Raw genomic sequence first — 23,539 nt, forward strand, 5'->3', positions numbered from 1 at the left:
GACTGCTCTTCACAGTCCCCTGGCATGCGGGCTCGCAAGTCATGGCACCGGGTGAGAACCATGTCTGAGACTTCCATATATGTGCACTGTTCTGACCCAGGTGCTTAGAAGTAAGGAATCTGAGCTCGGAGGAAAGGAGGCCTTGGGTTATGCTACATTGTGTGTTTTTATAAAGTACACTATCGCCTGTTACGGTACTTGGTGTAGAGCAGGTGTGTTTGCCTAGACCTGCCTATAGTAGGCTGGTTAATTGAAAAGCCTCTTACGTTATTCAAGTAGAGACGAAGATCCTCTGATGTGGAGCAAGAGGCTGTTCCATGCTTTGGGAGTGATGTAAAACTCTTGTCCTCTTGATCTGCTTCTATGTATGCGTGTGATGTGTGCAAGTAGGAGTCCAGCAGAGCAGGGGTGTCTGGATGGTTGGTGGAAGGAGATGCAACTGTTCAGGTAGGCGGTCCTAAGTTGTGTAGTGCTTTGAATGTGTATGTGAGGCATTTGAAATGAGTGCGTTTGCAGATCAGGAGCCAGTGGAGCTCCCTGAGGTGTGGTGTGAAAGGTTGGCAATGAGTCTGGCTGCCACGTTCTGGGCGGTTTGTAGTTTTCTATTGAGTTGCTTGGTGATCCCGGTATAGAGGGTGTTCCCATACTCCAACTTGCTGGTGACTAGAGCATGAATGACAGGTTTTCTAGTGTTGCATTGGAGCCATTTGAATATCTTTCCCAGCATCTTCAGGGTGTGGGAGTGGGATGCAGTGACAGCATTGACTTATGTGTTCATGTCTAGTTTGCTGTTGAAGATTATTCTTAGGTTCCTGGCATGGGTGCTTAGTGTGGGTCCGATTTTGGCCGCCACCAGTGAGAGTCCCATGGTGAGGTGTTCTTCCTGAAGATCACTACTTTTGTCTTGTTGATGTTGAGCTTGAGACAGTTGGCTTTTATCCAATTCGCGGTCATACAGGCGGTGAACTTGTTTCTTGTGCTGGGGGTCTTGTCCGAGAGGGAGCGTAGGAGTTGTGTGTCATCTGGGTAGGCGAGGATGTTGATGTTGTGCACATGGATGACGTTGGCCAGAGGGAACATGTTAGAAATGGGCTCTGGTTGGATGGGGCAAGGGCCTAAGCCAAGCAGAAACCACCACTCTAGTCAGGGCAAGGGAGTTACACGCTGAAGATAACCCCTGCTCACCCCCTTGGTAGCTTGGCACGAGCAGCCAGGCTTATCCCAGAGGCAATGTGTAAAGCATTTGCACAACACACACACAGCAGCGACACGCTAGACACACTACAAAAGAGACTCCACACATGGTTATATCAAAAATAGCCTTTATATTATCATAAACACATTAGATCATAACCACACATATACACTGTGCCAACTGGATCCAGGTAGTAATTTACAAGGGATTATATACATGACAGGTCCAATCGGGCTACTGTCAGAACCATAAGAACAGGTAGTAAAACACAACCAGTAACTACTGGCAAAATACTGTACTCAGCATCATCGCAAGAAACATAAACGCATTATATCTGCATCACATTAGGTAAAAACACAGTATGTATCACTTTAGAGCCTTGCGCCCTACCAGTACCGCAGGTACTCAAAACGACCCCAGGCCAACTGGCCTTCCTCTGGGGCCCATCTGGGAGTTCCCATCTGGCAGTCCTAGTGCCTTTGTGCTCTCTCCCCGGACTGCGTGGTAGTCTGGTGAAGGTTTCCTCCTCCACCCTGGCTCTGGGGCCTCCGTCGAGGTTCACCCCGAGCTTCCCAATTCACAATCAGGCCTCTGCCCCCAAATTGCCAAGAAAGAAATGCTCTTGCGGTGCAGCTGTGAAAATTAGTCCTGGCACAATAGTGCCTCTCGAGCCCCCCTCCGGGACTCCAAAACCAAAATGCCCCCTTGTGGCAGCTGCCGGCAATCAGGCGGTGCAGCTGATGCAAAATGAACACCGGCCCCGCAGGGCCACTCAACCCCTCTCACCGGGACTCTTAACCGCCATGCGCTCATGTTGCAGATGCCCGCAATCAGCAGTGCAGCTGTAAATAATCAGCCTTGGCACCGTAGTGCCTGAATTGAGCCACATTCACCGGGACTCTCTTTCTTGCGGTCAGGAAGCCGTTAAGCCCCTCCTCTCGGTGCTCCTCCTCTTCAGCCACACTCACCGGGGCTTTTCCTGAGGGCAAGGCCACAAAGGTGGGGTGAGCTCCTGCCGGGCTTTGGGCTCTTCTTTACGGAGCGAAGTCTCTGCCGTCCTTCGGCACCCTCCAGCGCGGGGTAGGCTCCTGCCTGGATTCTCCTGCTCGGCAACGTCCCACCATCGGGTGCGGGCCACGTCTACAACCAGGCGCTCGTCGCCTGACTTCCTGCGGCTACGTCCACCCAGATTGGCCCACGGACCACGAACGTGGCCACACCCACAACAAGGCAGCTTGCCTGACTTCCGGGACGCTGCTCGTGGTGCGGCAGTCTCTTGATAATGCACAAAAATGCGGGATGAGCTCCCGCTCTATTTCTGTAGGACGGGGGGGGACTTCTTACGCTGGGATTTCCCTGGAAATGCTTATGCAGCACAGCGCTGCCTGCCTCAAGATCCCTGGGGCATTCCTCGCGCCAAGTGCGCACCTCAGGACACGTAGTCCAAGCCATCAGGGGCAGAGCTTGGCCCAGGCAGACCAGCTCACAGGGCCCTCAGCAGAGGGGCAACCCCTCGTGGCAGTTCCTCCTGGAGCCCAGCAGTCCAGCAGGCAGAAGTAAGCACCCAAAACAGCACCCCATACATAGGGTCACAGCCCCAATACTTATACTATATTGGTCTTTGTTCAGCCCTGGCACAGGGCTTGGGAGAACCAGTCCTAACTGGTTCTGGGGTGCACTTAAGCACTTTGTTTACAGTGCTCACACCCTCCTTTGTCAGGTTGGGCTCCTCCGGTCTCAGACAATTCGTAGGGGGGCGGAGCCAGAAATGAACAAGGCAGGCACAGATCTTTTCAGGGTCAGGGGCTACTCCTCCCACTACTCCAAATGCAGATCTGCCCATTCTGCCTAGCGCTGACTCACCCAGCCCCTCTGGAGCCACACACCTCACCAGCCCCTGTCATTCCAGAGCCAGACATACAATACACATCAGGCAGGCAAAGACACATAGCACACAGAAATTCCAACTTCTAAAAGTGGCATTTCTAAAATAGTGATCATATATCTGTGCACACCATTACACATCATTTATTATCACTATTCCAAATATACCAAACTTGACCACTCTGCTCCTCTCATATCAGGAATTACCACTGAAACACTTATCAGGGTACCCCCAGTGTATTCCTACGAGAGGGCAGCCTCACAGCAGTGAGAAACCAAAATGGCTGTTTGACAGTACCAGGACATTTCACACACTTAAGGTACATGTCCTACCTTTTACCTACAATTCACCCTGCCCATAGTGCTAGCTAGGGCCTACCTTAGGGGTGACTGGCATGCAGTAAAGGGGGGGTTACAGACACAGCAACCACTTTGTGTGCCACGTCACAGCAGCAGTAAAACTGTGCGCACAGACCCTGCAATGCCAGAGGCCTGAGACAGGTTTGAAAGGCTACTTTGGTGGGTGGCGCAATTAGCGCTGCAAGCCCACCAGTAGCATTTAATTTACTGGACCTGGGTATCTGAGATACCACTTTACAAGGATCTGACAGGTAAATTAAATACGCCAAACAGGTGTAGATCAATCTTACCATGTTTACCACAGAGAGCACACACACTTTACACTGGACAGTAGTGCTAAAGTGCCCAGAGTCTTAAAACCACCAACACCAGGTCAGAAAAAAGACTAGGAGGAAGGCAAAAAGTTCAGGGATGACCCTGCAATAAGGGCCAAGTCCAACAGAACATGTATGTGTTGAAGAGTGTGGGGCTGAGCGATGAACCTTGAGGCAGTCCACAGATGAGTTTGTGGGCTTCCGAGGAGTAAAGTACCAGGCTGATGGCTTGTGTTCTATCCATTAAGAATGAGCAGATCCAGCAGAGTGTGGGTCTTTGGATGCCAATCTTGTGCAGGCACCTGATGAGGTATGAGACTGTGTCTGTTAGATCTGGGGGTCTCTGGTTGGCAGGGTAGGTACCACTGTCCAAGTAGGGACCCTTGCTTCTAGTCAGGGAAAGGGGGATACACTGTTAAGATAACCCCTGCTCACCCTCTAGGTAGCTTGGCCTGAGCAGTCTAGGCTATCAAAGGCAATGTGTAAAGTATTTGTACCAACACTCACAGTAACACAGTGAAAACACCACAGATTTACTCCACACCAGTTTTAGAAAAATAATGTATCTTTACTAAAAACTTCACAAGACCAAATATTACAGACAAACCAACATATACTTCAAAAGGTTACTTTAAGGATAGTTCAAGAGTTTGCAGAAAGTACTCCAGGATGTCAAAATCAGTGTCCTGCACAGTGCGACTCTCAATGCACAAAATGCGACACTTTCGTGCCCAACAGTACCTGTAGTTGCGATAAGGTTCCCAAAAGCTATAACAAGGAAGATGGCAAAGGCGATGCGATGCTCCTGAGATCCTGGGGAGGCTTTGCAGCAGCCCTGCTTCACGCAGCAGAGGTGGATGCGCCGGCTCCGATCTGTAGGGGGAGGATGCGATACCTTTGGCCTTCGTTGCGTAGGTTTCTTAGGGGGAAGCTTCACGCACAGGTTCGATGCGACACTCTTCGACGTGGTGCGATGCGTGGCGCAGCGTTGCCTTCCGGCGCCGCAACTCTCGATGCGCCACGGAACGGGACTCTGCGTCGACGCACGCAGCGATTGGAGACTTTTCACGCACCGGCAGTGGTGCGGCCCGCAAACTGGTTCTGCGACAACCCTCGCAATGGCAGGAAGCTTCACGCTTCGGGACGATGCTCGACGTACTCGGCGATGCGGAGACCCTGCGTGTTGCGATGGTGCCACGATGAAATTTTCCACGCACTCTCGTCTTGCGACACGCAATCGGATGATGCGTTGGGTACCAGTCACTCTTGTTCACGCTTCTGCTTCCCAGCTCCCAAACACAGCAAAACGACCTCCTGAGGCCCCAAGACTGGGCAAGCACTCCAAGGCAGGTCAGAACTCCTTCAGCAGAGTTCCAGGGGAGCTGGTGGTGAAGTCCTTTTGTTCCTGGGACTTCTTAACAGGGAGCCAGCTCTTCTCAGGCCCTTGGAGATCAGAATCAAAAGAAGGGGACACAGCAAAGTCCTTCCCCTCTCCTTGGCAGCAAAGCAAAACAGCAAGCAGGCAGTCTTCTCCTCTTCAGTTCTTTTCAGCTTTCTCCTTGGCAGAGGTTTCTTCTTAGTTCCAAAGTGATCTAAAGTTTAGGTGTCTGGGGTCCTCTTCTTATACCCCTCCAAGTCTTTGTCTCTCTTTGTTCCAGTGGGGGGATTCCCCTGCTCAAACCGGTTCCTGGGTGTGCTCTGCTCTGGAGCACCTGGTTCCTTTCAGAGTGAGGGGCAGGGTCGTTAGACGCTCAGCAGGAGGTGGAGCCTTCTTTGTGCCAGCAGAGGCAGAGTCCTCAGCCTGGCCAGCAGGGGGTGGAGCCAGCTTTGTGCTGGCAGGGGCAGCCCTATTCAAACCCAGGGACAACTCCTCCCACCCATCTAAAGCAGATCTCCCTATTCACCCTGCTGCTGACTCATCCAGGCTCCTGGAGCCACCTAGCCCATCACATGACACCAGTCAGCCAACCAGCACACAGGCACACAGGAAGGTTAAACAGGAGAATAGCTACTTTCTAAAAAGTGCTATTCTCACACAGTGAATTTAAAAACCATCTTGCTAAAAAGATGTATAATTAAATTCTGAACACAGAGATACCAAACTTGCATTTTCTATCTCGCCCTTATGGGAAGATAGGCATGTAAACAGCCTTCCCCATTCAATCCTATGGGCAAGATAGCCTCTCAGCAGTGAAAAACGAAAATGGCTGTAATTCACTACCAGGGCATGTTACACACCTCAGTACATGCCCTACCTTTCAGATACACTGCACCCAGCCCAGGGGGGTACCTAGGGCCACCATAGGGATGCCTTACATGTACAGAAAGGGAAGGATAAGGCCTGGTCAGTGGGTGCACTGGCCAGGTCGACATGGCAGTCCTGGACTGCACATAGGCACTGCAAGCAGGCCTAAGACATCACTTTAGCGCTACTCCTGTGGGTGGCACAATCAGTGCTGCAGCCCACTAGTAGCATTTGAATCACCAGCCCTGGCACACTCAGTGCACTTTACTAGGGGCTAACAGGTGAAACAAATATGCCAATCATGGATAACCAATCAATATCACAATTTATACAGAGAGCATATGCACTTTAGCACTGATCAGCAGTGGTAAAAGTGCCCAGAGTCCTATTGCCAACAACAACGGGTCAGAAAAAATAAAGAAGGAAGAAGCAAAAAGTTTGGGGATAACCCTGCAAAAAGGGCCATTTCCAACACAACCCCCTTCCAGCCTAAAGCCAGGGTAGACCAAGCGATACCTCGATGGGATTCCCTGCTTAGGGCGATAGAACACGGAAACTGGCCCAAACAGCAGGGCACTATTCCTGTTCTACGCCTTCCTGAACCCGGTTGGATCCCTCCATCCATACTCTCAGGGTCCACCACGCCAACCCATGTGGAACCCTTCTCTTCACCTGTGGACACCACCTGTGCAGCACCTAGCCTTAACTTGCTCACAGGTGTGTCCCAACAGACAGACAGCAAGCCGCAGTGACCAGTGACAGTGGTCAGGGATGAGACCCAGGCCTTATGCCTCTCAGGGCCCTCAAACCCCTGTGGCGTCAGAAGGTGGGTGGCAGTAGTCCCAGGTGCTTGGCACCCTTTGTCCACTTCCTTTCTTGTCAGGTCGGGTCTGACAACCTTGCACTGACCCACCAGCCCCGGGCCTGTATCCGGTGGCTGGACAGGAGGCTGGGGTAGGCTTTTCCATACCCAGTCCTCCTCTTCCTTGGGGCTCTGTACCCTCCCACCTAGAGCGGTACCCCCTTCTAGAATAGTCAGGGCACCTGTGGCAGGTGTCCTGCACCATTCGCCCACCAGTTCAGGGGTTCTATCCTGCAACTGGGATCCCAGGTCAGGGGGGACACCCCGGACCTGGCCCTCCAACCTAGGGACTACACCCTCCAGGTGAACCGGGATCAGAGGCGAGGACTCCCTCCCTCTGCACCCCCTTCCAGAGTTCTGCACCCTCCCCACTGGAGTGGTACCCCTGGAAGCCAAACCGGGTAGGACACAGCTTACAGATGTCCTTCCCCCCAGGTCAGGCAGATCCTGAACCTGGCCTCCCAACCCAGGGACTAAACCCTGCGGTTGTACACCTGCCTGGCATGCCAGGGCTTCTGGGGACTCACACAGTATCTCCCCGAGGGTGACACATGACTCATGTGTCTCGTGACAGTCTGCCTGGCGCAGATCTCCCGGCCCCTGTCCACCTGACAGTGCGCGAAGATCCCCCAGGACAGAAGTGGTGTCACCATGGTCACTCCTAGGGGACTCAGCCCTTCTGGCTGGTCCCTGACCCACTGGTTCTCCCACTGGGGAACACATCCCCCTCTCACCCCTCAGTCTGGACTTCTGCACCCTCCCAACTGGAGTGGTACCGCCAGACACCAGAACCACTGGAGCTCTTTTTACAGAGGCTCCAGGTTCTCCTGACACTAGGAGATCCTCCTCAAATGGCCTACTAGCACCGTCTAGGCCCCCAACCTGGTGTTCCCTTAAGGAACCCTCCAGGCCCTGAGACTGGGTTTCGGGCACCTTGGGACCCACAGTCCCACACTCACCCCTTCTCCACTGAGACAGGACGTGAGCCCCTACACCCCTCCCACTACACTGGGACCTAACCGGGCTACACTGAACCTCTTCCACCTCACAGGTCAGGAAGATATCTGGGCCACTCCTATTGGGATCACTCCCCAATGCCTCTCCAGACCTTTTGACATCCAACCAAAGGTCTGCCTCCAACGCAAGCTCTCTTGAACCAGAGAACTCACACTCCACCGGGTGTTGGCATAGCTCTGGAAAACAGGGACCTAAAATATGCTCTCCAACAAATGAATCACACAGCCCCCCACAGTTGTTAACCAAGCTACCGTTTGCCTCACCCTCCAGTGCCTCACACAAGTACCTCACACCACTCTCCTGAGATTGGCAAGACAGTACCTGACTGTCTCTGTCACACAACTCACACTCTTCTGGGTGGTCTTCACACTCACACACCAAGGTTTCTACCATGGGGGAACCCCTCTCCCTGTACCTCTCATCTAGGGTCAGTAGAGTGTCCCTCCCACCACTAGGAATATGGTCCCCTGTGCCAGTTCCCCAATCCACTTCAGGGACACTGCACTCCACTGGAACTACATCATAAACCTGAACCTCCCGGTGTATGTCAACCCCCTCCCTCAAGTTAGGCGCCACATCTCTGGGTGTTTGTACCTCTCCCTCAGCACTGGATATTACAATCTTGCTGCCACCATCTGAGCTGGACTCCACCTCCAACTCAGCAAAGCTCACTTCTTGAGCTAACCATTCTTCTTCAGCTGAGACACTCATGGCCTCAAGCCTCTCGAGCTCCAAATCAAGCTCCCTCATTCTTAATTCATGTGCCAAGGTCAATTTCAATTCTTCCAAGGCACGGGCATTCTTGCTCTCCTCCGCCGCCTTTTCTACTTCCAATTGCTTCATTTTCATTATTTCCAATTCATGGTTTCTCACCCTTTGATTCTCCTCCAACTCCTCTGGAGTGAGCCCCCTACTGGAATGGGAGCTGCCAGCCCTTGAGACTGGTCTGCCCACGGGCAGATCTTGGTGAACAAAACCATTCTCTTCATTTGCATCATCTTCCTCTTGGGCCTCCCAACAGGCCTTCAAGAATCTTTGTAGCACATCCTTTCTAGATCCGCTTTTCACAGGGCAACCAAGGTCTTTGCAGAATTGCTTGAGCTCCTCAACTTTGTACGAATACAAATCCTCAATGGAAAACTCCAATTCTGCCCTCTCACTTGTTGTCACCTGAGACATGATGCTCTTGAAGAGTTGCTCAAAAATAGAAATACAGTATGTGGTTGTCTATTGGTCTGCACTCCTAGTGATGTACACCAATTACTGTGGGTCAAGTACAAATACAAGTTCAATCCTCACCGCTGACCACCAATGTTAGATCTGGGGGTCTCTGGTTGGCAGGGTAGGTACCACTGTCCAAGTAGGGACCCTTGCTTCTAGTCAGGGAAAGGGGGATACACTGTTAAGATAACCCCTGCTCACCCTCTAGGTAGCTTGGCCTGAGCAGTCTAGGCTATCAAAGGCAATGTGTAAAGTATTTGTACCAACACTCACAGTAACACAGTGAAAACACCACAGATTTACTCCACACCAGTTTTAGAAAAATAATGTATCTTTACTAAAAACTTCACAAGACCAAATATTACAGACAAACCAACATATACTTCAAAAGGTTACTTTAAGGATAGTTCAAGAGTTTGCAGAAAGTACTCCAGGATGTCAAAATCAGTGTCCTGCACAGTGCGACTCTCAATGCACAAAATGCGACACTTTCGTGCCCAACAGTACCTGTAGTTGCGATAAGGTTCCCAAAAGCTATAACAAGGAAGATGGCAAAGGCGATGCGATGCTCCTGAGATGCTGGGGAGGCTTTGCAGCAGCCCTGCTTCACGCAGCAGAGGTGGATGCGCCGGCTCCGATCTGTAGGGGGAGGATGCGATACCTTTGGCCTTCGTTGCGTAGGTTTCTTAGGGGGAAGCTTCACGCACAGGTTCGATGCGACACTCTTCGACGTGGTGCGATGCGTGGCGCAGCGTTGCCTTCCGGCGCCGCAACTCTCGATGCGCCACGGAACGGGACTCTGCGTCGACGCACGCAGCGATTGGAGACTTTTCACGCACCGGCAGTGGTGCGGCCCGCAAACTGGTTCTGCGACAACCCTCGCAATGGCAGGAAGCTTCACGCTTCGGGACGATGCTCGACGTACTCGGCGATGCGGAGACCCTGCGTGTTGCGATGGTGCCACGATGAAATTTTCCACGCACTCTCGTCTTGCGACACGCAATCGGATGATGCGTTGGGTACCAGTCACTCTTGTTCACGCTTCTGCTTCCCAGCTCCCAAACACAGCAAAACGACCTCCTGAGGCCCCAAGACTGGGCAAGCACTCCAAGGCAGGTCAGAACTCCTTCAGCAGAGTTCCAGGGGAGCTGGTGGTGAAGTCCTTTTGTTCCTGGGACTTCTTAACAGGGAGCCAGCTCTTCTCAGGCCCTTGGAGATCAGAATCAAAAGAAGGGGACACAGCAAAGTCCTTCCCCTCTCCTTGGCAGCAAAGCAAAACAGCAAGCAGGCAGTCTTCTCCTCTTCAGTTCTTTTCAGCTTTCTCCTTGGCAGAGGTTTCTTCTTAGTTCCAAAGTGATCTAAAGTTTAGGTGTCTGGGGTCCTCTTCTTATACCCCTCCAAGTCTTTGTCTCTCTTTGTTCCAGTGGGGGGATTCCCCTGCTCAAACCGGTTCCTGGGTGTGCTCTGCTCTGGAGCACCTGGTTCCTTTCAGAGTGAGGGGCAGGGTCGTTAGACGCTCAGCAGGAGGTGGAGCCTTCTTTGTGCCAGCAGAGGCAGAGTCCTCAGCCTGGCCAGCAGGGGGTGGAGCCAGCTTTGTGCTGGCAGGGGCAGCCCTATTCAAACCCAGGGACAACTCCTCCCACCCATCTAAAGCAGATCTCCCTATTCACCCTGCTGCTGACTCATCCAGGCTCCTGGAGCCACCTAGCCCATCACATGACACCAGTCAGCCAACCAGCACACAGGCACACAGGAAGGTTAAACAGGAGAATAGCTACTTTCTAAAAAGTGCTATTCTCACACAGTGAATTTAAAAACCATCTTGCTAAAAAGATGTATAATTAAATTCTGAACACAGAGATACCAAACTTGGATTTTCTATCTCGCCCTTATGGGAAGATAGGCATGTAAACAGCCTTCCCCATTCAATCCTATGGGCAAGATAGCCTCTCAGCAGTGAAAAATGAAAATGGCTGTAATTCACTACCAGGGCATGTTACACACCTCAGTACATGCCCTACCTTTCAGATACACTGCACCCAGCCCAGGGGGGTACCTAGGGCCACCATAGGGATGCCTTACATGTACAGAAAGGGAAGGATAAGGCCTGGTCAGTGGGTGCACTGGCCAGGTCGACATGGCAGTCCTGGACTGCACATAGGCACTGCAAGCAGGCCTAAGACATCACTTTAGCGCTACTCCTGTGGGTGGCACAATCAGTGCTGCAGCCCACTAGTAGCATTTGAATCACCAGCCCTGGCACACTCAGTGCACTTTACTAGGGGCTAACAGGTGAAACAAATATGCCAATCATGGATAACCAATCAATATCACAATTTATACAGAGAGCATATGCACTTTAGCACTGATCAGCAGTGGTAAAAGTGCCCAGAGTCCTATTGCCAACAACAACGGGTCAGAAAAAATAAAGAAGGAAGAAGCAAAAAGTTTGGGGATAACCCTGCAAAAAGGGCCATTTCCAACAGTGTCAAATATTGAAGAGAGGTCCAAAAAATGAGGACTGCCTTGTCTCACTTGTCAAGGATCATGCCGATGTTGTCTGTGGCGGTGATGAGTGCTGTTTCTGTATTGTGGTTGGGCCTGAATCTGGACTGTGTGGTGTCGAGAAGCTGGTGGTTGCTGGGATGGTCAGTGAGGTGTTCATTGATTAGTTTATCTAAGACCTTTGTGGAGTATGGATGGAAGAAGACGAGTCTGGGCCTCACAAACTACAACGCACCGGGCTCAAAACAAACACCAATCAAGTCAAACTTCACCTACAGAAACATCACAAATTAAACAAGTCCGCAATAAAAAAAAAGATACTTTTCAGACAGAATTCAAAATGGTAAATGTACAAATAAAGAATTCTATTAAAATTCTCACCAAATTTCATAAACCAAATTGCCTAGAAGAAGCTCATCCCATTACTCAAGAATTCTCACAGACAAACTGGCAAATCATTACACGACAAAAGCAGGCACGCTAGACTCCTATTTAAAACAAAGTAAAACCACAAGCACTAACCTGTTTCCAAAACAACAGCCCAGGAGTACACTAACCCAGCCACTCCATTCCTTCCAACAAATTTCACACAATTAAGTTATAGACCTCGTCAAAGGAAGCAGGCCTGCCAGCAACCCTTCTGACCCGTGTCCACAATAAACCTTCAAGGAAATTCTTTAACTTCCTCTACTGCCACACCAGTAGGAAGAATCATCAACAATTCCTTAACTATTGGAATCTTTCCATATAATCTCTAAAAGTCATACATACGCCCATTACTAAATAAAACAAACCTGGACCCGCTTAACCCCATCAACTACAGACCAATTACAAATGGACCTTTCCTGGGCAAACTGATAGAAAGAGTGGCATTCGCCCAGATGTCACAGTTCATTGAAGATAATTCCATACTTTAAGACTTCCAAACAGGATTCCGTCCAGGAAGAGGCACAAAATCTACCCTTGTTGCCATCTGGGATGACCTTAAGAACACAGTTGACCAGAACGGGGTTGCTGCGCTGCTTCTTTTGGACCTCTCAGCTGCCTTTGACATGGTTGACTATGACACTCTAATACAAAGACTCTATGAAGGGGACTGCTCTCAACTGGATCACATCATAACTTCAAAACAGAACTAATGTCATCCAAACCCCCCTTTTCTCATCCAAACCGTACTTCACGAAAGCAGGTGTCCCTCAATGCTCTATCATCTAACCCATGCTTTTTAACATTTACATGAAGTCATTACCGACACTGACCAATCAATTTCACCTCACATGCTATAACTATGCAGATGACACACAAATACTCCTTAAACTGGAAAGTCCCAAAGACATAAGAAACTCACAAATTTTAAGTTGTCTCAGAGCGGTGGATCATTGGATGATATGAAGCCATCTCAAATTGGATGCTCAAAAAACGGAAATACTCACATGTAGTGATTGGAAAAATTATGACCCTCTCGCTGCCTGGGCTGATGAACTGGGAACTCCACCTAAAGTATCAAAGTAAGTAAAAAACCTAAGAATTACCACGGACTCCAAGCTACCAATACAAGCCCAAGTGGACAAACTAGCAAGATCAAGCTTTGTTACTATAAAAACTCTGTGATGCATCTTACCCCACCTGGGATTTCCACACAAGGTCCAGGCTACTATCTCTCTTGTTCTGTCTAAACTCGATTACGCCAATAACCTCCACCAAGGATCATCTTTAACAACTATGAAAAGACTGCAACGAATTCAGAACCCAGCTGCCAGACTATTCTTAGATATAAAGCCACAAGACCACATCTCCCTTGCCTTGAAAGCCCTTGAAGATCCATATTCAAGCTGCTGTGTATCACCCGCAAAGCGATACATGGAACAGGAGTGCTTTTCATCAGGAGTAAAACCACCAAATATATTCAACAAAGGAACTCTAGGTTGGCACCTCACCTCAAAATCCCACCGTACAAGAAAAAAAACATAGGTGACACATCCTGTACTGTTCAAGTAGCCAAACTATGGAACTCTTTGAACCCAAACCCACTGATCTCATCTCAAACTTCATTCTAATACTCTCTCCAATGCACTACCCTATTTCTCACCCTATACCTCTCTCAATAAATCCTCTACCTCCACTCTCTGACTCATTTCAAGCCTCATTCTACTACTCTTTCCAATGCTCTATCCTATTTCTCACCCTATGCCTCTCTTAAAATATCTTCTATCCCCACTCTCACACTCATCCCAAACCCCATTCTACTACTATGATACCCAAAATAACCTTATCTACACTCTTTCCTTCTCTACTCCTCCTTACATTGCCTTAAATCTCTTTTATTATTCAGATCTCCCAAACAAGCCTTTCTAAACTCTTCCCTCTGATTCTTCCCCTTCACCTCCCCTTTACTCATTCGAAACCTCCTCCAAAAAAACTTTCTATTTCGTACCCTCTTCTATTCCTCCATTATCCATTTCAATCCAAATAACAGACTAACATGTCCACTGCTCAAATTAATTTCATATTTCCCTATACTAATTCCCCACTAACCCCGTTTGGGTTCCGGAGTAGCGTGCTACCTGTCAAAAAGTGCTTCCAGACCTCATCAGGAGTAGCAACAGTGGTGGTGCGTGCATTGGGGGCGTTGGGGCGTAGCCCCCCCGCCCGTAGCTCCATCGGCGTTTCCAAACTTATTTAAACTCAAGACGCCGAGGGAGAACCAACTGACAATCATGTCAGTCAGCATGACGTCGGACCGCCCACCCCCTTCAGAGTCTGAAGGGGGTGGGCGGTCCGGCGTCATGTTGACTAACATGATTGTCAGAGTAGACCAGGGGCAACAGGCAGCAGCACAAGTGCGCATGAGTGGGGACGGAGGGCGAATTTTCACCCGTGCCCAGTCATGCGCACTTGTGTTTGCACTGGCTTGCGCATGCCCATTAGGAGCCCCTCGGTCTCCTAATGGGCAGGCGGCGGGCGTAGCGTAAGCTGTGCCGTAAGCCAATCCTGGTGCTGCTGGCAGCGCCAGGATTGGCTGAGAGGGGTTGGCAGGCCCCTCCAGTGCCGTTCGTGAAGGCGCCCAGGGGAGCAGTCGAGCAGAGGTCTGAGAGGTGGCGTGGACCGGCTGTGACTCAGGTAAGGCGCTCTACTTTGTAGCCTAAATGTTTGGAGATGGAGTATTCCCAAGGGCATTTTAGTAGAGGGTTCAGTTCTTACAGCGACATTATTAATTGACATATCTCAGTTGATCCTGACTCGCGTCGCGTTCTAATATGTAATGTACAATCAGAGAAGCTTGCAGGGGTGAGCAGGAAGTGTCTTCAGATAGGTTGCTTCCCCTTATAATTTGTGGGATTCCCGTCTGATCTTTGATTGTTATTCGTGAAAATAATAGAGGCAACATAAACCGGGGTTGTAGCCTCGTAAAAGCCAAAATGTAAAAGAAAATCTACCAAAGTTATCCATTTCAAGTTACGTCAATGAGTATTCCTGAAAATAAAAATATATATTTGAGGCTGATGTATGTTTTTGGGGCAAAAAGGTGAGCTTATCTCACTTATAACGGGCTAACAAGTATCGAGCAATGTAGTCACCTCGCCAGAAAACTAAATTGCGTTGCCTTCCAGAACTGCCTATCTGGACTATGAGAGACATGACAGGTGCATATTATAGGGTACTCGTGTCAAGGCACAAAGACAGGGGCTCGAGCTAAACTCATGAGTCACTATTATGGGGAAATGAAAGCTGAGGTGAACTGGCAGATGAGCATTAAAATAGCTGTTCTCTGAGGAGGAGAAATATTTAGTATTGTTGGCAAAAAACTGTTCCTTTCAATATAATCACTCTGTTTTACAAGCATGGGCAAACATTTGTAGCTTTAAAATATGGACGTTTCCGAATTTATTTTCTTAACTTTCAACGCCACAGTAAGTGGAAATGTTTTAAATGCCATGGTGTTGGAGAGAGAAAAAAAACAGAATAAAAGTTTTCTTAATAATCTTTGATTGGAAATGGGCTGTGGTGGGCTGTCACTAAACTCCAGTAAAGATATGTCCGTCCATTTAGAGAGTAAGTTGTCCCAGAAGCAGCTTTTGTGAGCAATCAAAAATGTATGAGTTAAATGCTAGAGTGTACACCAAGATACCTTCATCATCTAATCTCTTTGTAGCAAATACCTCAAGACTGGGATCTGCAGTACCAACAAGTTGAAGATAGTGGATTTTAAGGTCACTAAGAAGCCCATGAAAGTAAAAAAAAAATATTCCAGATTAGCTACATTTAATACCGGTGGATTCCTGTTGTAGCCATTCGAAAGATGGCAGGATTTTTTTCTATAACAGTCAGCGTTTTCGGTCATCACAATATTTTTCAGCCATATTCTCTATTACCAAATTTGTAGTGTAGAGTTCTGCTCTTTCGCTGTCGTCATTGGCCAAAAACAATAGAAGATATGTGATCATTGCACTGCATTCATAAAAGTAGACTACTCTTGAATTAATCCAATAAAAATCAATAAAAAGAAGAGCAATAACTATTAATGAGAACTATGGTTCAAGCATTCTTTTGCATGATGGCACATGTCTAATGCAGTGCTTAATTCATAATGTTAGCAATATGTGTAGAACAGTAGGCACTGTTTATAGGCATGGAGCACTGTGCACAACAATGGCATCCACCACAGAACATATGCCTCCATGTATCTGACTTATATTTCTGGAAGGGTGGAAGGAAGGATGGAAGGATAGCTACATGCATATGTGGATATAGTGATGGGTGGATGTGTGGAAGGATGTATGTATAAAAGTGTGAAAGGGTGGATGAAGGGATGGTGGCTGAATGGATATGTGGGTAGAAAGATGAAGAGATTGTCAGATGAATAGACAGAAGGGTGAAAGGATGGATGGAAGGAGTATGAAGGGGTGAAGGGAAGGGTTCCTGCTTATTTAACTTTACTGCTCGTTGCGATTAAAGATTTGGTTCAAGAGGGGGATATTTTAATTTTCTAGCTATTTCCTTGTACTATGAGTTATGACACTGTATTCAAATTTAAATCCTAGTGTTTGTAAACCCCAAACACAAAAGTGCAAGAACCTGTAAACAACCATTTGCACTACATTTTTAGACTTTGCACCGTAATCTGAAGGAGGCTCACAATGGCATATGTAGGTGGAAATTGGTGTGCAGGTCTATGCACTATTAATTATTGGAAAGTATACTTCCCACATCCAGTGTTATTTGAAAATAAGGTGCACGTTGCTTTTTGCATAGTTCAGGATTTTTTTACTGACAGGGATGCATAGATTGCATGGTCCAATTTTTCCTCAAAATGTCTAGATTATACAGTTCACATCGGTGATGGTGCCAATTAGGCAACTTTTTATCTGCTTAGTTTAAGTCATGAAGGGCGTATGGTAGGTTGGTTACATTTGTCTCACTTTCTTGAGGTAATTGGACTAATTGTAAACTAACATTTCCACTAACCGTTGTAGAAATAACATTTACACCAAAAGACAGAGGAAAAAAACAAATTTTGACTCCAGTTTATTGAAATATTGATGCAACATAGCACTAGTGTAATCCATGTAAACTGAACATTTTGGTTTTAAATTGCTCCAGTGCAGTCTTTGTGATACAGCTGGATACCGTGCGTTTTCACCCAGGAATAAAGGGCCATGAACATTTTAAAAAGATTTGGTTGGTAGAACTTGTGTGTTACTGAAATGTCTTACTAAATGAAATAACAATTAATATTCGAGAATATATAAGGTTGAAAGCTCTTTTGGTGCTCTACAAATGCATTTCTATCTCGCACACAGCAATTATTCTTTGTTTGGCCACCAACTAGATACAGAAGTCATTTTAGCTGCAGAACAATTCACCAAAATAAAAGAGTTGTGGCGCTGAGCGAATAGTCAGGTTGGATTAAATCTCCAAGCACAGGAAATCGCCTCTCACATTCTGCTTGTTAATGTTCAGAGCTAATCCAGGTTAGAAATGCCACCGACTTCCAGCTGAGGCCTGCAGCTGTGAATATAAGGTACAGGGCAGATGTGCCCTTCCTTTCTTCCATTTAATGACTGCCGAGTGAAAGTTGAAAGTCAGAAACTTAAAGTCAAGAATTTAGAATATTGTGTAGTGCACAACAGAGTTTCCAACTAATCTGGTGTAGGCAACTGTATATTAATGGAAAATGCAAACTATAAGGTAGAATATAGCTTCTTTTTTTGCAGTTTTGTATAGCGCAACCTTGGCCCAAGGGTATTAGAGGCATTACGGATTTTTTTTAAAGCACAGTTAATATGTGGTGTAATAGCCACCGTTCCCCCCCCCCCCCGCACCCTCCTTTTTCAGTTCGGGCTCGCTCGCTTCGCTCGCTGTACTAGGATATCATTTTCCGCCTCACCACTTTAAAAATCCACCAGCCGCCACTGAGTAGCAAGTGCTATATAAATGCAAACACATCCCCCTTCTATCCCTCCACTATCCTTTTCAATCCAAATAACAGACTGACATGTCCACCACTCAAATTAATTTCATATTTCCCTATTCAAATTCACCAGTAATGCTTTTTGGGTTCTGAAGAAGCGTGCTACTCGCCAAAAAGACACTTTGACGCCTCATAAGGGGTAGTAATATATAAATGAAATTACAATTATAAGGCTGACCACGCTTTCCAAAAATGTGAGAGGAATCTCTTCATAACTTCCATTGGTTTACCAAATAGTAGTCACTCTTTAGTGCTATGTAAAATAGGCACCTTTCATCACTTGCATTGCACATTCGGAGGTGTATGTCCAGGAGTTAAGTTAGGGGTCGATAAAAAAAGTCTGAAGCAAATACATAAACAGAACACGAGAACTACGCACACCACGACTTGCAAGAGAGGTAGCAGTGGACTAACGGTGTTACGAGGGAAACGTCGGAGATGCGAGTTTTTGCACGCTTTGTGCAAGAGTGGAAAAATCACACTCTAAAAATGCTCCCCATGCTTAAGACTCCAGGCACAGCCAGAGACTATGGGAGTAAAGATGTGCGTAGCAATGCCAAGGGATGGCAGCCGAGCTGTGCCAGTCAGGGCTGGCAGCGGTAGCCGGCCTGGCTGCCTCTGGCCTCAGATGTGAGGCTGCCGAAGGCGGCTGCTGATGGAGAGGAGCGAAGCATTGGAAGCCCTGCCAGTCTCCGCTGCCACCGGGAGACTAGAGGGGAAGAGGGCACAGACAAGAGCAGCCGCGGGTTGGCAGCGGCCGCCTCGCTCGGCCCTAGATACCCCGGCTGGCTGGCCGGGTGCCAGGTGCTGCATTCCTTCCCTTGATGAGAGCAGGAGCCAGCGGGGGAGGGACCGTGGACCACGGGCATCGAGCCCAGCAGAGGGGGAAGAGGCAGGGGACGGGCGGCTCACACCACAGCGGGGCAGCGCAGACCCTCCCCGGAGGGACCCTCCGCCCGCTCTCCTCTGCATCCACAGCACCTGCGCGAGTTCAGCAGCATCCACAGCCCCGGGAAGTGAGGAGCGCCTCGCAGACCGACCTGAGGGAATCCGAAATAAGGTCACCGAGGAGCGCGGGATGAGTGAGACGTGCGACTGAACCCGGAGGGCAGAGCAGGCTCAGATATTCACGGTGCCCTCTGTCAGAGCCAGGTCACAGGTTTCCGACGCAGGGGTAGGGAGGGGAGCAGGTTCTGGGGTGTTTTTACTCTGGTTAGTGTGGGGGTGCTCCCCAATTCCTCCTTGGCCAGACCGTGTGGCTCTGACACAACACAAGAGATCACACACGTGTGAATCCGCGGTGGTCGAGACCCTCGTGCGCCCGAGCCTTCACACCCCTTGGACTGAGTACCCTGAGATCGCACTAGGAGTGTCCAGGCTGGGAAGGAGTGTCCGGGTTGGGAATGCTCCTGGGATCCCGTAGTGGGCAGAGTGTGTTTTCCTGAATAGTTTATGGTGAGTTAATCCCACGGAGACTGCATATTGTCTTGTCCCTGACCTGAAGCCAGCGCAGAGCTGGGGTGCATTGGGCAGAGCTGGGGTGCATTGGGCATCAGTGAGTGAGTGCACGGTGTACGAGTGGTATTAAAGTTATCTTTACCGGGGGCGGCTATCTCTAAAGTCTACAGTGCTCTGGTGGGCGCTGGGGCCTGTAGCGAGTGAATTGCACAAGAGTAGTGGCTGGAGCTTCCCGTGGAATCCTGGAGCTGCACAGCAGGGTGGAGGTATTGTCACAACTCCTGAAATTCGGCAGTGGGTGTGGGCAGTGGGTGTGGTGTGAGCAGCCCTCAGACTGCGAATGGGATGTGGAGTGCAAAATCCTGAGTGAAGGCATCGTGAGAACTTCTGAGATTGCACTGCGGTAGTGGTGTGAGGGGCACATATTGCACAGTGGTGCGAGTGGGGCATAGACAGTGTAGGGGTGTGAGCAGGGCACAGATTGCACAGCGGTAATTGTGTGAGCGGGGCATATATTGCACTGAGGTAGTCGTGTGAACGGTGCACAGAGTGCGCAGTGGTGTGAACGGGGCACGGGTTGCACAGTGTTCGTTGTGTGAACGGTGCACATATTGCACAGTGGCAGTGACGTGAGCGGGGCACGGGTTGCTCTGTGGATTGAGCGGTGCTCAGACTGCATGGTGTGGGAGCCCCTTAGACCGCACAGCGGAGGTGCTGTGAACGGTGCTCATACTGCGCAGTGTTGTTTGCGGTGCGAGAGCCCCTTACACTGCACAGTGAAGGCATGGTGGGCGGTGCCCAGACTGCCTGACGTGGGGAGCATCTGAGACTGCATAGTGAAAGTGGTAGAAGCGGCGCTCAGGTGGCTGTGTGAGAGTGATTAGACTGCACAGTGGTTGCAGTGTGTGCACCCCTTTGACTGCACAGTAGCTGCGGCGTGAGAGCCCCTCGTTCTGCGCAGGTCCTTATGCGTTCACCCCCCATGGCACCGAGTCTGCGCCCGCTGCTGCTTCTCCTCGCCCTCGCCAGGCTCTGGGGCTCGGCTGGAGCCGGGTGCGCCGAGGCCGGCAGGTGCTGTCCCGGCAGAGACCCCCTGTGTGCCACCGAGGGCTGGAGGCTGGACCGGGTCTATGGCACCTGCTTCTGTGACGAGGCGTGCACGCGGGCCAGGGACTGCTGCTACGACTACACCCAGGCATGCATAGGTAGGTGGACGCTGCTTTGTCACATTTACAGGGTGCGCTGGCAACTCATTCTGGGCCTTCCAAAACACAGGCGGGCTGGTCAGGCAGAAGAAGATGAGTGCGTTGTTGCAGATCACACAAAGTGTCAGAGGTCAGGCGTCTATAGCTACACTCTCTGAACTCACGCATGCGCACCATATATATAAATCACGTTCCTTTACACAGGTGAAATGCCTTTTGGCGGCTGGTCTTTGATGGCGGACCTCAATATCTCATCTTACTTATCCCCCTAAAGGCATCTACCGAACAGCTTTGCACGTGTCCAAGGTCGACTGGCCATTTCACCGCTCAGGCGTTTCCGAAGTAGTTTTCTGCTTTCAGAGCCCGGTGAGGTGCCATGCACAGCCATGCCACCTCGGTTCCATTCCGGGGGTGGCCTCCTGTAGCTTGGGTCTGGTTTCAAGATGTGCCCAGGGCTGATTTAGATTTCCAGTCCGTCTCTGACGGGTTTTTCTTCGGACCATATAACTCTGGGGTTTCTGTCCTGACCTGCCGTTCTTACAAGCGATTAATTTTCAAGTACGGTGCTTAGAACACTGGAAAAATAAACACACCAGAGTAAAACCGTAGTGACTGTGAGCGAGCGCTGCCGCGGGTGCACGGCCAGCAGAGTAAATGGGTATCCAGACCTCCCAGAGCCGCTATTATAGCGGAGTGCGTTTTCCTTGGGGTGATGCTAACGGCTCAGACTTACAAGACTTACAAACGAGCCTGCGCGCCTGGGAGCTGCCCCCCTACACTCTCTCACCACAGCGGCACTGTGAATCAGAAGATGCAGGCGCGGGCTTCATCACACACCATGACCTTGAAGGCACCAACAAGAGGGAGTTTTACTTTTACACTGTGAGGGAGCAGTAGTAAGTAACCTGTGTGTGACGTGCTATGAGAATTATAAAATACAGCAATAATTATAATTTAGTGAGCCCTCCAGTCCTCTGGGCCCAGGTGCCACTGCACCTGCTGTGTTAATGAAAGCTACGCCCCTGTGAGTTAGGAAGAAGTTCTGGCTACAGGTACAGACACATCCCTCGGTAAACCTGACATGGTGTCCATAAAAAGTTAATGGCACCATAGTGAGGCAGGATGATATACATTATTGCCAAATTCAGGGTCCAGGGTCACGCCAAATTGAAAACAAATCATAGGCAATTGCAGAAACCTCCCTGGGCGCTAATTAAATAGTGCTGTCCATGCTGTGCAGTGTGTAAGGCACAAAAGGTGATGGGAGGGATGCTTGCAGTTTATCTATCCACTGGCACTCGCTCGGGGTAGCAACCCAACCCATAGTCCTTTTACCTCCTCAGTTTGTCCAGAGCCATATGCAAATGATTCTTGACCCTGCTCCTCATGGGAACAGTCCAGCCCGAACTGCCTGGCCAGAGCCTCCCTGAACCGGAACACAAGCAACCCAGGACTGATTTTTCCCTAGTTATGGCTTCATCGGCTGGGCACAGCTTGGTTCCAGTGACACTGTGAGCATGGGGCCTACGTCTGGTCATACCCATACCACTTAGGGCACTACATAAAACACAACGTTTCATAAAAAACAAAAATTAGCATTAGATTTGAGGTCTGCCAGTGCTACTAGAACACATCTCCCTGGCATGGCACAATAGTGCATGCAATCATGAAACTGTAAGGTTATGCATCAAAAGGGAGTTCAGGTATGTACAGGCATATGAAATTGAATAAGACTAGAAAACGTTGTGGCTAACTGGGAGGAAGGAGGTGAGGGCAGAGAGTATCTGGTAACTCTGAGGGGAGTGAGAGTTTTAGGCTCCTGAATAGGAAGCCGGGGATATGACCAGTGGCAGAATGGGAGGGATATCTTGGACAGTGGATCCGGTGTTGCGGGGGGACCTGGATCAACATAGATGGGAGGGGGATTATGAGAAATGGAAGGGCTCATCCAGATAAATGAAAAGGAAGGTGCCATCAGTTCGGTGAGCAATCTACCCCACTCCTGGATGATGGTCCAGCGCTGTATGACCCTAGCCTCCTCTCTTATGGAGTTGCCTCACCACGAGCCCATGTGCACAATGTCTGTCTCCAGGTTACACTAGAGGGTGCTGTGGGATTTTCAATTTCATTTTCATAGTAATCGTGTGTTTTGCAATGACCAGGGCCAGGCCATTAAAGCACTACTTGGGGCATTTGTATAATCCCAGGATCTTATCTTCCAAGTGTCCACCCGCCATATCTTCGTAATGGGTGTCAGCTTTTGAGACCCCTCAGCCCGGTAAGAACCCAATCGAGGGCCATCCCAAAGCACGTGTTTAAAGTCTGCTGCTGGGAATTTGCATATGGCACATGTGTCTAAAGCCTCAGGGAAAATTCTGTGTAGCCACTTAGGAGACAGGTAAATCCCGTGTAATATGTAAAATGGAATTCATTTTAGGTGAGTGTTTCTAGAGATCTTATGGAGATACTCCAGTACTTTCTTCCACTCTTTGTCATGTAAGGCTTTGCCGAATTCTTCCTCCCAGTTCTCTATCAAGGATTGTAAGGAGATCTGAGTGTGGGCTTTGTTCAGCCAAGATATAAGTCTGCGGCATATATACCCATTGTTTCTAGGGTGTGTACAAGCTGATGAGTGTTTGGTTCGGACTCTGCCACCATTCCTAAGTCTCTGAGGACTTGGCGCAGGAGACCATACATAAAGAACTGACCCTTGTGAAGGTCAATTTGCATTTTCATTGTAGGAAATTGTAGGAAATGGTCATCTTGGAAAATATCACAGAGTGAGGAGATTCCAGCCTGAA

At 49.3% G+C, this 23,539-nt stretch overlaps 1 protein-coding gene across 2 annotated transcripts in view; it reads left to right on the forward strand.

The window, feature by feature from the left end:
• Window positions 1-18,786: 18,786 nt before the first annotated feature.
• The window catches only part of SBSPON (somatomedin B and thrombospondin type 1 domain containing), a 139,696-nt gene continuing 134,943 nt past the window's right edge, over window positions 18,787-23,539 (forward strand). The window contains exon 1 of one of the 2 annotated variants that reach the window (XM_085605432.1): window positions 18,787-20,738. In XM_085605432.1, coding sequence (XP_085461558.1) covers window positions 20,501-20,738 — 238 coding nt within the window. In that variant the 5' untranslated portion in view covers window positions 18,787-20,500. The remainder of the gene's footprint in view (window positions 20,739-23,539) is intronic. The other variant, XM_085605431.1, reaches the window with a different exon arrangement.

The sequence above is a fragment of the Triturus cristatus genome, chromosome 5_1 (assembly GCF_964204655.1).
Source record: "Triturus cristatus chromosome 5_1, aTriCri1.1, whole genome shotgun sequence".
Classification (NCBI taxonomy): domain Eukaryota; kingdom Metazoa; phylum Chordata; class Amphibia; order Caudata; family Salamandridae; genus Triturus; species Triturus cristatus.